Source organism: Cladophialophora carrionii (assembly GCF_000365165.1).
Source record: "Cladophialophora carrionii CBS 160.54 unplaced genomic scaffold supercont1.1, whole genome shotgun sequence".
Classification (NCBI taxonomy): Eukaryota; Fungi; Ascomycota; class Eurotiomycetes; order Chaetothyriales; family Herpotrichiellaceae; genus Cladophialophora; species Cladophialophora carrionii.
In genome coordinates, this window is record NW_008481816.1 from 510,538 (window position 1) to 522,076 (window position 11,539).

The 11,539-nt window shown below is 54.0% G+C and overlaps 6 protein-coding genes across 6 annotated transcripts; 2 read left to right on the plus strand and 4 right to left on the minus strand.

The window, feature by feature from the left end:
• Nucleotides 1-766: 766 nt before the first annotated feature.
• G647_00183 (3-methyl-2-oxobutanoate hydroxymethyltransferase) lies at nt 767-1,792 on the plus strand (the record flags this gene model as incomplete). Its single annotated transcript, XM_008723586.1, has 1 exon — nt 767-1,792. One exon carries the CDS (start codon nt 767-769, stop codon nt 1,790-1,792), a length of 1,026 nt encoding a protein of 341 aa, XP_008721808.1.
• A 219-nt stretch (nt 1,793-2,011) lies between these two features.
• G647_00184 (uncharacterized protein) lies at nt 2,012-2,821 on the minus strand (the record flags this gene model as incomplete). The annotated part of the gene is made up of 2 exons (XM_008723587.1): nt 2,012-2,364; nt 2,539-2,821. The coding sequence occupies 2 exons, from the start codon at nt 2,819-2,821 to the stop codon at nt 2,012-2,014; spliced, it is 636 nt and encodes a 211-aa protein (XP_008721809.1).
• A 565-nt stretch (nt 2,822-3,386) lies between these two features.
• On the minus strand, nt 3,387-4,901 carry G647_00185 (uncharacterized protein; the record flags this gene model as incomplete). Its single annotated transcript, XM_008723588.1, has 1 exon — nt 3,387-4,901. One exon carries the CDS (start codon nt 4,899-4,901, stop codon nt 3,387-3,389), a length of 1,515 nt encoding a protein of 504 aa, XP_008721810.1.
• A 665-nt stretch (nt 4,902-5,566) lies between these two features.
• G647_00186 (uncharacterized protein) lies at nt 5,567-7,792 on the minus strand (the record flags this gene model as incomplete). The annotated part of the gene is made up of 1 exon (XM_008723589.1): nt 5,567-7,792. One exon carries the CDS (start codon nt 7,790-7,792, stop codon nt 5,567-5,569), a length of 2,226 nt encoding a protein of 741 aa, XP_008721811.1.
• Nucleotides 7,793-8,576: 784 nt separating this feature from the next.
• Nucleotides 8,577-9,404, minus strand: G647_00187 (uncharacterized protein; the record flags this gene model as incomplete). The annotated part of the gene is made up of 2 exons (XM_008723590.1): nt 8,577-9,289; nt 9,341-9,404. The coding sequence occupies 2 exons, from the start codon at nt 9,402-9,404 to the stop codon at nt 8,577-8,579; spliced, it is 777 nt and encodes a 258-aa protein (XP_008721812.1).
• Nucleotides 9,405-9,713: 309 nt separating this feature from the next.
• Nucleotides 9,714-11,204, plus strand: G647_00188 (uncharacterized protein; the record flags this gene model as incomplete). The annotated part of the gene is made up of 1 exon (XM_008723591.1): nt 9,714-11,204. One exon carries the CDS (start codon nt 9,714-9,716, stop codon nt 11,202-11,204), a length of 1,491 nt encoding a protein of 496 aa, XP_008721813.1.
• Nucleotides 11,205-11,539: the final 335 nt, after the last annotated feature.

Below are 11,539 nucleotides of genomic sequence, written 5' to 3' on the forward strand. Positions count from 1 at the left end.
CCGAAAAGCCAGACAGTGCTTCCGAAGCTGCCAGGCATGGCTGCTCTTTACCTAGAGATCAGGTGCTCACCGTGGTTGCCACCCTCAAACCCGTTTCCGACGTGCCCATGTCCAATGACGGTCGTAGGTTGTAGGGCGCTGTGCAAAGCTCAACGACTGGGGTTCCCCCACGTCGGTTGAGATTCACAAGGAACGTCGCGGATGGGGAAGTCTAGCCTCGTCCTCAACGATGACCAGGCTGACGAGCTGCATTGGGGGTTGGATGAACAGAAAACTGCAGGACACCCACGATCCGAGGCATGGACAGCCGGCAACTGTGGAAGCGCATTGCGGCCGTTTGAAAGGCAACAAACGGTCGGCAACCGAGTCCCAGCAGTGACGTTGGGGGCATCAGCAAGCACCCTCGCACCCAAGTTTTGCCCCAGACAAGCATCGTCTGCTAGGCTGGATCCGGCCTAGACACGCTATTGTAGCCAACAGGATGAAGACTGCAGGTGCTGGTCCCTGGATGTCGGCCTAGAGTCGTCAACACCGAGGCTCGTCTTCACTTCACGGACCCTCACCTCACGCGCTTTCTCAGATTTACGCATAAAGAATTCAGCACGACGTGAGAATAAAACAGCTTCATTCACCGCCACCGCTATATTTCTGTGCAATGTCACTTAGCAGGGCACAAACGATATTCATCTTCTGTCCTTCTTCATCTCATTTCAGAACCAGACTGGGCGCTGGCTGAACGCCAATGGCTTCCTTGACATCAGTCAATATGGTCTCCAGCCTCACACGACCACTCCTCCGTGATCTACATCGTGCAGCCACCTCACGACAGACCCGACAATGGCAACAGATCCGCTCAAGCTCCCATGCTCCCTCATCTGCCGCGCTCGCGGCTCGAGGCCAGAAGCCCGTGACCATCCAAACGCTCCAGAAAATGTACGCTGAGAACAAACCTATCACCATGTTGACGGCACACAACTTCCCGTCTGCCTTGATGGCCCAAGAAGCTGGAATGGACATGATCCTTGTTGGTGACTCGCTCGCCATGGTCTCACTGGGCATGGACGACACCTCCGAGGTGACTCTCGATGAGATGATCATGTCCGCTCGTGCCGTCAGCCGGGCAGTCAACCGATCCTTCACAGTTGGTGATCTCCCCATGGGATCGTACGAACTCAGCCCCGAGCAAGCACTTGCCAGCGCAATTCGAATGGTCAAACAAGGTCGCATGCAGAGTGTCAAGCTAGAAGGAGGAGCAGAAATGGCGCCGGCGATCAAGAAAATCACAACTGCTGGCATCCCTCTGTGCGCGCACATCGGACTGACTCCTCAACGTCAACACGCCCTCGGAGGCTTCCGCGTTCAAGGCAATACCCTCGACAAAGCAATGTCCTTGTTCAAAGATGCCAAGGCCGTTGAACAAGCAGGTGCATTCGCCGTTGTGTTGGAATGCGTCCCACCCGACATCGCCGAGGAGGTTACCAAAGCTCTGAGAATCCCAACCATCGGCATTGGCGCAGGTAATAGGACAAGTGGCCAGGTTCTGGTGCAGATTGACATGCTTGGTGTTCGACCGCCTGACAGTTTCATGCCGAAGTTCGTCAAGCAGTACGGTTCAATCTGGGACGCTGGATTGACTGCCATCAAGCAGTTCAAGGATGAGGTCAGCGATCGCAGCTACCCCAGTCCTGCGCATGTGTACAAGAGCGACGCGAAGGTGACGGAGGCATTCAAGGCAGCCGTCGAGTCCACAGCAGCACCGGCCAGTCAGCCCGTCGCCGCGCCAAAAGCTTGATCTTCTTGCCGATGAGATATGTTGGAGATCATATTCCCCCAGATCCGAGACATTGGTCGGTCGCATTTTCGATGTGGGAGCGCGCACACTCAGTCACATTGCAGATTTCTGCATACTTGCTGTACTTAGCTAGTCATCGGAAGTCATCCGAAAGCGGGCGTCGTGGAATAGCTGACGATCAGCTGGTCGTCGACTTTGAAGCACTAAATCAATCACGCATTAGTCTCCAATGACTTTCAAATGTTTCTTGCTATCTTGCACCCATTCAGTCTTCCTCCAGTCCAAGTGCGTCAAAGCAAAGTAGAACCTAGAACCCGACCGCGTGATAATGATACTGATACTAACATTGGCATCAACACCGAGAATACATACCCGATATAGATTCCCAACCCCCTCGTCCAACCCCGGCGCAAACACGCTATTGACATAGCAAAATAGGCCGTCCCCCTCGCGGACGCCCACTTTCTTGCGCAGGAAATTCAACACGACGCTAAACCGCGACGACGCACTGATCTTGAAGACCTTTTGTTTGAGGATCGGCGCGCTGCCGATGGCCTGGAACCGAACCGAGACTAGACAGGCAATATGTTGTTAGAGAGGTGGGACGTCACTGGATGAGCGAGCAACCGATACAGACGAACGACCGAATAGCCCGGTGCAGTGTGGCGAGGGGCGAAAGTGAGTTGAAGTGAATTGAAGTGATAGTGGACGGGGCACAAGATAACATATGTTTTATTTTCGCATACCTTTTCGGTCATCAATCGCTTCAATCTCCCTGAGCGCCTGGCTTGCATCCTTGGGTAGATTGGTCAACATGACGCTGCCGGTCATGCTCATGGGCAGATCTCCCTCCGCGTTGGTGTTGTCGTCGTCGCTCCCGCCATCGTCGCTCGAGTCGTCTTTCTCGGGTGCCACATTGGATGAAGGAGTGGCGCCAGGATCTGCATGTTGGGGCGTACTTTGAGAGGAGCGCGGTCGGGGACTAGACCCAGGGACGACCCTCGATGAAGATGAGGCAGGAGAAGACATGGCACAGTCAGTGGCGGGGTGGAGATTACTTTGCTGACAGCGAGCTGGAATTACAACATGATGAGATGGCCCGTTGAACGCGGCTTGTCGCTTGGTTCTTTTATTCTCGTGCCTCGATAATCAAACGATGAGCAAGGTGGGATGCGAGGATGCATACAATAAGTATCGACGCCTAACGCCCGAAGTCGGCCAATTAGATTGCCAGAAGAGCACTCGATTGTCGAAATGCTGGAAGCTAAATCTAAAGACAATGTGTTTGCACGCCTACCCAAAGGACATGTCAAGTTCGATTTCATTTCACCTCCGTTCATTCCCCCGGGATCGAGCTTCACAGCGTCTCCGTCATCATGTTATCTACTCCAAGTCGCTTACAGCAATCTGAGTACTACCTAGGTATGCTTCCGTGACATTCCCCTATGATACAGCTCTACTACAAGCCGACTTTGAAGGACGCTTTCGATATCCAAACACTTCCAACCATGATGTTTCAAATCCATCAACAGGTGGTGCCGCTCATGACCAATCTGTGTTTCGGTGAAGGGGCCACTTCCCACCATCACGAAGATCAGGCTGTCATCGTTGCTGGAGCGTTTAAAACATGTTCGACACGCGACTGGTCATCACACGCTGCGATCCCACGCTCATCCACGTGATCGGGCAGCTTGCCAAGTTCACGGATTTTGAGCAGCCATTTCTTCATGAGTGGCCTCTCAGCTTCATGGCTACCTTCACGATACCCGAATCTCTGCATGGCCGCCTCTCTCTCATTTGCATCTCTGGCCAGACCTCGTAACGCCAACGCTGCCTTTTGATTCCTCTGCTGGATTGCACCCTCTGCTGGATCCTCTTCATGCTGGAATAACCATTTCTGGCGCGCCAGGCGCTCTCTAGCATTGTTTTGACGCTCCTTCCTCGCGCGATCAACATCCCCCTTAGGAATGAATGTGAAGTCAATGGCTCGCCGAAGCAGGTATGGCCCGCTCCAGTCCAAGTCGTCTCCTCGTTGTAGGAGCCGATCAACCAAAGCGTCGGGCTCCTCGGCATGATCCTGACCCTCCGCGAGCTCGGGGATGAAGTGCTTTATCAACCTATCGACGCCAGCCACAAGTGTCGGCCTGCTCATGTATGCAGGTCTTCGGATATCAATCAGCCACCCAATCGCGCGACTTGGGACACCGTGAAGAGCCAGCCACAGTATCTTGTCACATTGCTCCTCCTCAAACACTTGATGGACAGAGACGTCGGTTATGACATTCGAGTTGGCCAACTTCACAACCAGCTTTCCTTGGGAAGTTCCGTCTTGATCATTTAGCGGTGTCTGCATGGATACCACTTTCGACGACGTTGTCTGCCCTTCAGATACAGTGCGGGGCCGCGACGCTGATCGCGGCAAGCTGTTTCCAGCAGTGCCGACCTCAAGCGCTTGAGGTGCGGATGATAACAATCCATCTTGCTGCGGTGGCGCGTTAATGGGTGCTTTCAACAGTGCGGCGCTCGTGGTTGAAGATGGCGGTAAGTTCTCCTGCCGCTTCTCGACTGGTGAAGTGAGAATCTTTCCTTGTGGAGTTGTCTTGCAAGATGTGGCACCCCGATAAGTGAAGTCTTTGCGAATTGGTGGTCGTTCTGGTAAGTCGCAAGGACCACGGACAAGACTTGGATCCCAATACGGATGAGCAGCTGCAGAAATATTGTTTTGGTGGCTTGTTATCACTTGATGATGTGGAGTTACGACCCAGTCAGGGACTCGACCACCGTACGGCAGGTCGGTAGTAAGATTGTATGGCTGTCGATAGTATGGCCCTGCTTGAAGGCTATACGGCAACAGCGAGCCATTGCTAATCACCTGCACTGGACGCCCCCAGATCATTTGGGGATTCTGGCTGTGTCCGAATCCTTGGTTGCTTGGGTAGGGAAACGTCGACGCACGATACCGAGAGGCATCTGGCACTCCAGAATTGCCACGGCTGTGGGACCCATTGGGGACGGGCTCGAGAAGGGACACATCTGGCTCATCATCTTCGTCCGTCAGGTCGATACAAATACGTGGGCCACCTGGATCAAAGGGACGTTGATCCGCCATGGAGTTCAAAGCCGGCGTGGTAGTGAAGCAGGTGTCACTTAATGTTGCCTGAAGTGTTTGTCCTGTGCGCTATGATGGTGACGTCGTTACTATGGCGATAGCAGGGAGGAAACGATTATCGAAGGTGAGAGATTTTATAGCACCTTTGTGGGTCTTGCAAGATAGTGACAAGGCACAAGTAACATACAGATATGCCTTGGTGATAGACGGACGAGTGGTGAAGCAGACCGAGACCACTGAGGCAGAGCGTTGATGGTCTGGGCAAAGCGATACAGTGAATAAAAGGTAGTGAAAGCTACATGAAGCTGGTTAGAGACGACTCTGAGGATGAACAGAGATTTGTTGTGAAGGGGAAATGAGGAGAGCAAAGTCTCTCTTGCAGGTACAGAAGGAGCTGACTCTCGGTCACCATCAGTCTTTCTATGGCTGGTGCTTGTCCAGAACGAGCTTCGTCTGGAAGGAGTCCTCCAGCTTTCGAACCTTGTAGGACGAAGGAGAGCAAGGTTTTCAGAGCAGGTAAGTGCAAGTCTACTGTGGGTATGTTCATTCATCGCTCGACATTATCCTCGTAACCTTTGTACCATCCTCAACTCCCGTTATGTCGGCCCAGCCGCACGATCCTGTCTCAACTCCCTCGCAATGCATACATGTCCAGACCAGCAAGATCAATAGCTTTCAGGCAAATCGCTAAAATCAGGCACATCCGAGTCACATTTGAATGACGGCGAGTATGCCTTTTCAGGGAGAATCCCAGCCTTCAAACCCAGCATATAACTCCATTGTACAGCGTTTTCAGTCCTCCAAGTCCAATAGAACCAGCCCCATGCTTGTTCGAAGCTGTGCATTTGAGCTTCGGCGTACATCTGCAAGAATTGCTTGTACGAGTCGGAGTATGTGCTGGGGTCTGCGTTTGCTTGGGCGCAAGAACACGGAGGCTCAGCACAGGTTGGTGTCAAGACCGAGGTTTCAGGGTCACCTGTGTCGAGAGTGCCCGCCCATCTGGAGCCAACTCCGACGTTGTTCAGATTCGGTGTGCAGTCTGTGTCCGCCTGGGACCACTCGCCGTCCAGGATCGGCCCCCATCCGGTCGAAGGATTGTTGGCTGCAACCATTAGCCCTGTCCAGCCAGAGCATGCAAGGTTGATCTTGTCTTGATGCTTTAATTTGAGCTGACCAGTGTTGAAGATCTGGTACTGATGAGTGTCCATGACCAGTTTGTCGTCAACACCATGGAACATGTCGTCCCAGCTGTCAAGGCTGAGGAAGCCGTCCCCGAAGACAATATGTTGATCAATGCCGTTGCCTCGGACGATCTTGATGGCTTGCTGGTTCCAGTCCAATACAGATTGAGGGGGGATAACCAACATCTTTGGCTCGTTGACAAGGCCATAAATGGTGACCACGTTCTTGTACCGATCCTGCGCGAAGAATGAAGAAAGCTGGTTGTGTATGTCCAATGATCTCTGAGCATTCGTGGCTCCATCAGGGCCCAAAATCCAACCTATGTCGCCTTGGTGACCGCTGTGAGCCCAGCCGTTCTGACTGCCAGGGACAGAATGCAAATCGAGATTGACTCTCAGGCCATTTTGACGGCAGTACTCGATTGCTCTCAGCAGGTACCGCCAGGCAACTTGTGGTACATATGGATCACCGGGATACGTGTTGACAGCCCAGTAGGGGTATGGGATCCTCACATGGTCCAGGCCGGCGTTCTTGATGTCGACAAAGCTCTGCTTCGTGATGAATGTGGAATAATGTGTTTCAAGTACACGCTGTGCTGCTGGTCCGAGCTTCTGCGTCAAGGTCCATTCATCAACAACACCAGCAGAGGCGGGATAGTCGAACATGGACGGTGTGATGAATGGTTCCAACGACAGCCATCCACCAATATTCACGCCTCGTATGGGCATATTTCCGTAGTCCCACTTCTCATTCAGTGCTGGGACGTTGTCGTTGGCCTTGGTCGAGTCATCCCAGTCCGAGTTGAGACCCATGACCGACAGCCCTCCGACTGTCTCGGCCGTGTACGTACAATTGAAGTCGGCCGTGTCCATCCAGGTAGAGATATCAGTATAGGTGCCTTTTGCGCTTGCTGGGACCGAGCTTGAGTCACAGTCATTCTTTGGGTCGGATGAGGTGTCCCCCGAGGAGGCGGAAGATGAGGACGATCCACCGCTTGACTTCTTGCTGTTGTTGCTCACCACCACGCCGACAGGAATGAAAATTATCAGCAATAACGCGATCAGACCTAACAGCAACCAGATCTTCTTCTTGCGCCGTCCAGCGTCGCTCTCTGATCGCCGACGCGCCTCATACTCCTTTTCGTAGCCGCCACCGCGTCCATGCGGTCGTCCGTGCTTTCGACCACCCCTTCCCTCCTCCAAGATGGCACCACTGACATTCCGATTCTTGTGTCTGGCTTTCCGCCTCGGAGATGCGTCGGCTGCCTTGAGCTTCTTGTATTCCTTCTGTCTCCTCTCTCTGCGTTTGCGTTCTACGTACTTCTCCTCGAACTCGGTTCGCTCGTTGTGAGCATTCAGCTTTGCCAATGCCGCGCTACTCAAAAGCTGAGTGCCGCTGTTCGTCGATGTTCCCGAGCTGTACTTTGCTCTATCTCGCTCCTTTTCCCTGTGCCGCCTGGGATCCCCGCGCGCGTCGCTTGCGCTCCGGTGTCGATCGCTGGCTCTGCGAGGTCTTTTCTCCGGGGATGGCGATGGCACCGGTGAAGCTTTTGCCTTTTCCTTCGGGGCTCTTCTCGGCGTACGCGGTTCGTCGTCATCGCTGAGGAAAGGATGCGCTGCTGGTGCTGGTGCTGCACGCGCGTTCGGCGGCCTGTTGAATGCGGGACGTGTATCGGCCCTTGCCGCGGACTCACGACGGGGCTTCGGCATGCAATCGACGTTGGTGTTGCAGAACCTTCATATCAGCCTTCGAGGATCTGAGTTCATGAATAGATGTGGAGACTACGGAGTATCGGCCGTGGTGTTCTGTCGGGGCGGTCCTGGGCGGAGATGCTGTCCAGAGCCTGGGGGTTCACTATTTACGGTGGGTTGGCCGAGCAACCGCCACGACCTGATCAAGGCCACGTTCGCCAGGTCCATTTCCGCTGTACTCCGTACACATAGTAGGTTGGTTCATTCTCGACTCCCTGGATCATCACGGAGGACCCTATTCTTGCGGCGTATTGTGCAGGATTGTTCCCAAAGGCACTACGAGATATGAGCAATGTATCTCTCAACGGCGGCGACTCCTTCGACAGCGCCTTCACCGAGCAGCTTGTTCTGTGTTGCTCATTGCTGGGTGCAGCTGATTGATGAAGTAAACTATTTGCAGCAATGGACATCCTCTTGTCAAGATTGAATATGAACATGGATGAAATGAACGCCATAGCACAGAAGTCCCTTAGAACGAGGCGATGTGTGTGGGTCGTACAATAATCATGCAGGATCGGTTCCTCTGCGTGAGAAACTCAATGTAGGGGCAGAAAGGCCCACGTTTCGCTGGAACAATTCATGCGTTGTTCATCTGCCTTAAACTGCCACACAGTTCCACCTCTGACCTTATCGACATGGAAAGCATTGGATCGCGGACACCACCAATAGCGCAACGACGGATTCAGGGCGATGCCCTTGCACGGGGAATTGCCCCTGGGACGAGCACCTGTCGAAATCCTTCTCATGGCTCGTTCACAGCATCAAGGGCAGCTTGCCGATTCCCACTGTTTGTCTGCGACACGTATGCATCCAGGTACGATGGCACCTGCTTCACCTTGTTGGTGGTACTCGGTATTGGCGTGTCAAAGGCCTCATACACCGGCACGACGCCCGTCCAGACTTTCTCGGTGATATCGTCTCTTTTCTCATCCTTGGCCTCATCATGAGGACCTCCTTGGCGGATCTTTCCACTGCCTGTCTCAACCTTGACCCTCAGAATGGTGGTTGAAGTCATTTCCACGTTATCAGGCGGAACGCGAGTGTTCTCCCAACGGCCATCCACGACCTTGTTGGTGATCAGGCGCATGGCGTACAATTTCTCCTCGTCGCTTTCCACAGGCTTGGCATACCCTTGCAGAACGGCTGAGCGGTAGTTGTAACTATGTGAGTTTGGAGTCAACGACAGCACCAAGCCATCGACCTTGGTGGCGGCAACACAAAGCGGCAGCCCTTTGTCCGAGGCTCGTGCCAGGCGCATAATCCTGGAACTGACATAGCCATGGAGGTAGCAGTCTAGAGGCTCGTCAATGCCCGAGGACGGATAGTCGAAGGAGCCCATGACCCCGATCATGGGTAGGATGGCCGGGAACGGCTCGTCAGGGCTCGGGGCAAATGAGACATGAAGAACTGAGGTGGTGTTGATGATGGAGTGAATGGCTCCCAGGTCATATGTTCCTACACGGTTTAATGACGAGACAGTTCTTGGTCGACGGTGGTGCTTCTTACCTCGACTATCGTAGCGCTTCACAGTATTCTGTGGTTTCTTTGGGTACTCCAGGTTGCGAACCATGATTGCAGCGCTTTTTCCTCGACCAACTCGTATCGTAACTCACTGAGCTTCAGAAAAGTATTTCATGCCACTCGCAGAGGATATTGACAGGATATCAGTCCTCAAATGAGTCACTCACTGCCAACAAGCATATATCAAATTCACAGGGCGCGAGTGGTCCAAGGCTCGAACCAGGAAAGTCCAGGCGAGCCGTGGAGAAGTGCGTCAATTGGCATTGCTTCCAACCCTGCAACAGAGAGTTCAAGGATGAGTTGATCATTCAGCAACCCTCGTGTCACTTTTTCGCCGTCGCCGACATCGCCCTAGAGCATGTCGATGCGGAGGACATTATGGCAGACGCTCAAGTGTACTGATAATGTTCTCAGACCATCATGTGCGCCGCCCTCGATCCGCCGCACGCGACCATGGCGGCGTCACTACAACACCGTCACGGTAGATGCCGCCGATCTATCCTTCGGACAACCTGTCCATGAGACTCATCCGCACCTCCTCCGACCTGGGGAGCTGACGCCCGGCATCAGCGCCCAGGAGTATGCGGATCGACGGACGAAACTGGCAGCCAAATTGCCCGACAAGGCCATCGCAATTGTCGCCGCCTCCGACATCCAGTTCCGCTCCGGCAGTGTCTTCTACGAGTTCCACCAAGACCCCGACTTCCTCTACCTGACCGGCTTCAACGAGCCCGAGGCACTCGCGGTCATTGGCAAAGACGCGACAGGCACGGACCATACATTTCACCTCTTCGTGCGGGAGAAGGACCCCAAGGCCGAGATCTGGGATGGCGCAAGATCAGGCACAGACGCGGCAAGAGATGTCTTCAACGCCGATGAGACTGGGGATGTCTCCAAGCTGAAGAAGATCCTGCCGGAGCTGGTGGGCGAGGCGTCCCAGGTCTACACCGACATCACGAATCCGGACCCGAACCAGTCCGTTCTGAGGCGCTTTCTGTTCGGCGCAGCGCGCAGGACAACCGAGTTCGCCGATGCTATCGAGCCTAAAAAGCTGCATCGGCTGCGGCCACTGATGAACGATCTACGAGCTTTCAAGAGCCAGGCCGAGATAGAGCTGATGCGACACGCCGGCAGGGCATCCGGGCGAGCACACACTGACGTGATGAGAAAAGTATGGACGCGGGAGAAGCAGCTCGATGCGTATCTCAGATACCGCTTCGTCGCGAACGGATGTGACACCGGGGCATTTGAGCCCGTCGTGGCTGGAGGGGGAAATGCACTGAGCATCCACTACGTGCGCAATGATGACGTTCTCCGGGACGACGAGCTGGTTCTGGTGGACGGAGGCGGCAAATATGGTGGCTACATTGCCGACATCACCAGAACCTGGCCCGTTGGAGGGAAGTTCGGCGCCGCCCAGAAAGATCTCTACCAAGCCGTGCTCACGGTGCAAAGGACGTTGATCTCGCTCTGTCGCGGCAGCGCGAACATGTCCCTGGACAGACTGCACAACATCGCCGAGGAATATCTCTCGAAGGAGCTGAAACAGATCGGCTTCGACATGTCCTCCAAGGCGATCGAGAAGCTATTCCCCCATCATCTGGGCCATTATATCGGGATGGACGTCCACGACACGGTCGGATACAGCAGGAAGGTGACCCTGCAAGAAGGCCACTGTATTACCGTTGAGCCCGGCATCTACGTCCCAGATGACGAGCGCTGGCCCAAGCATTTCAGGAATATGGGCGTCCGGATTGAGGACAGTGTCAGTGTGCAGGAGGACAGCCCGTATGTTCTGACGACCGAGGCCGTCAAGGAGGTCGTAGACATTGAGGCCCTGAGGGACTGATGGATACGAAGGACGACCTCGGGGAAGAACCTGTTCTTGCTGTCTACTAGGTATACACAGTAGCTCTGAGCGGGCCTAATACTGTACCATAGGTAACCATGACTTTCTGTACGAGTGCTTCAGTCTCGCTGATTCAAGCCCTGCGTCACTGTCCTTATCTTCCATTTGAACTTCTGCATCGGACAAACCCGGCTGGCGGCCTTTTGCTTGAAAATTTAATCGTCTTCAACCAATGAGCGGCCCTGGCATGTAGATACCTCGTACTTTACATACTGTACAATTCGAAAAGTGCGCGCAGAGAGTAAGTCAGTGGACGAATCTCCACATCGCAGATC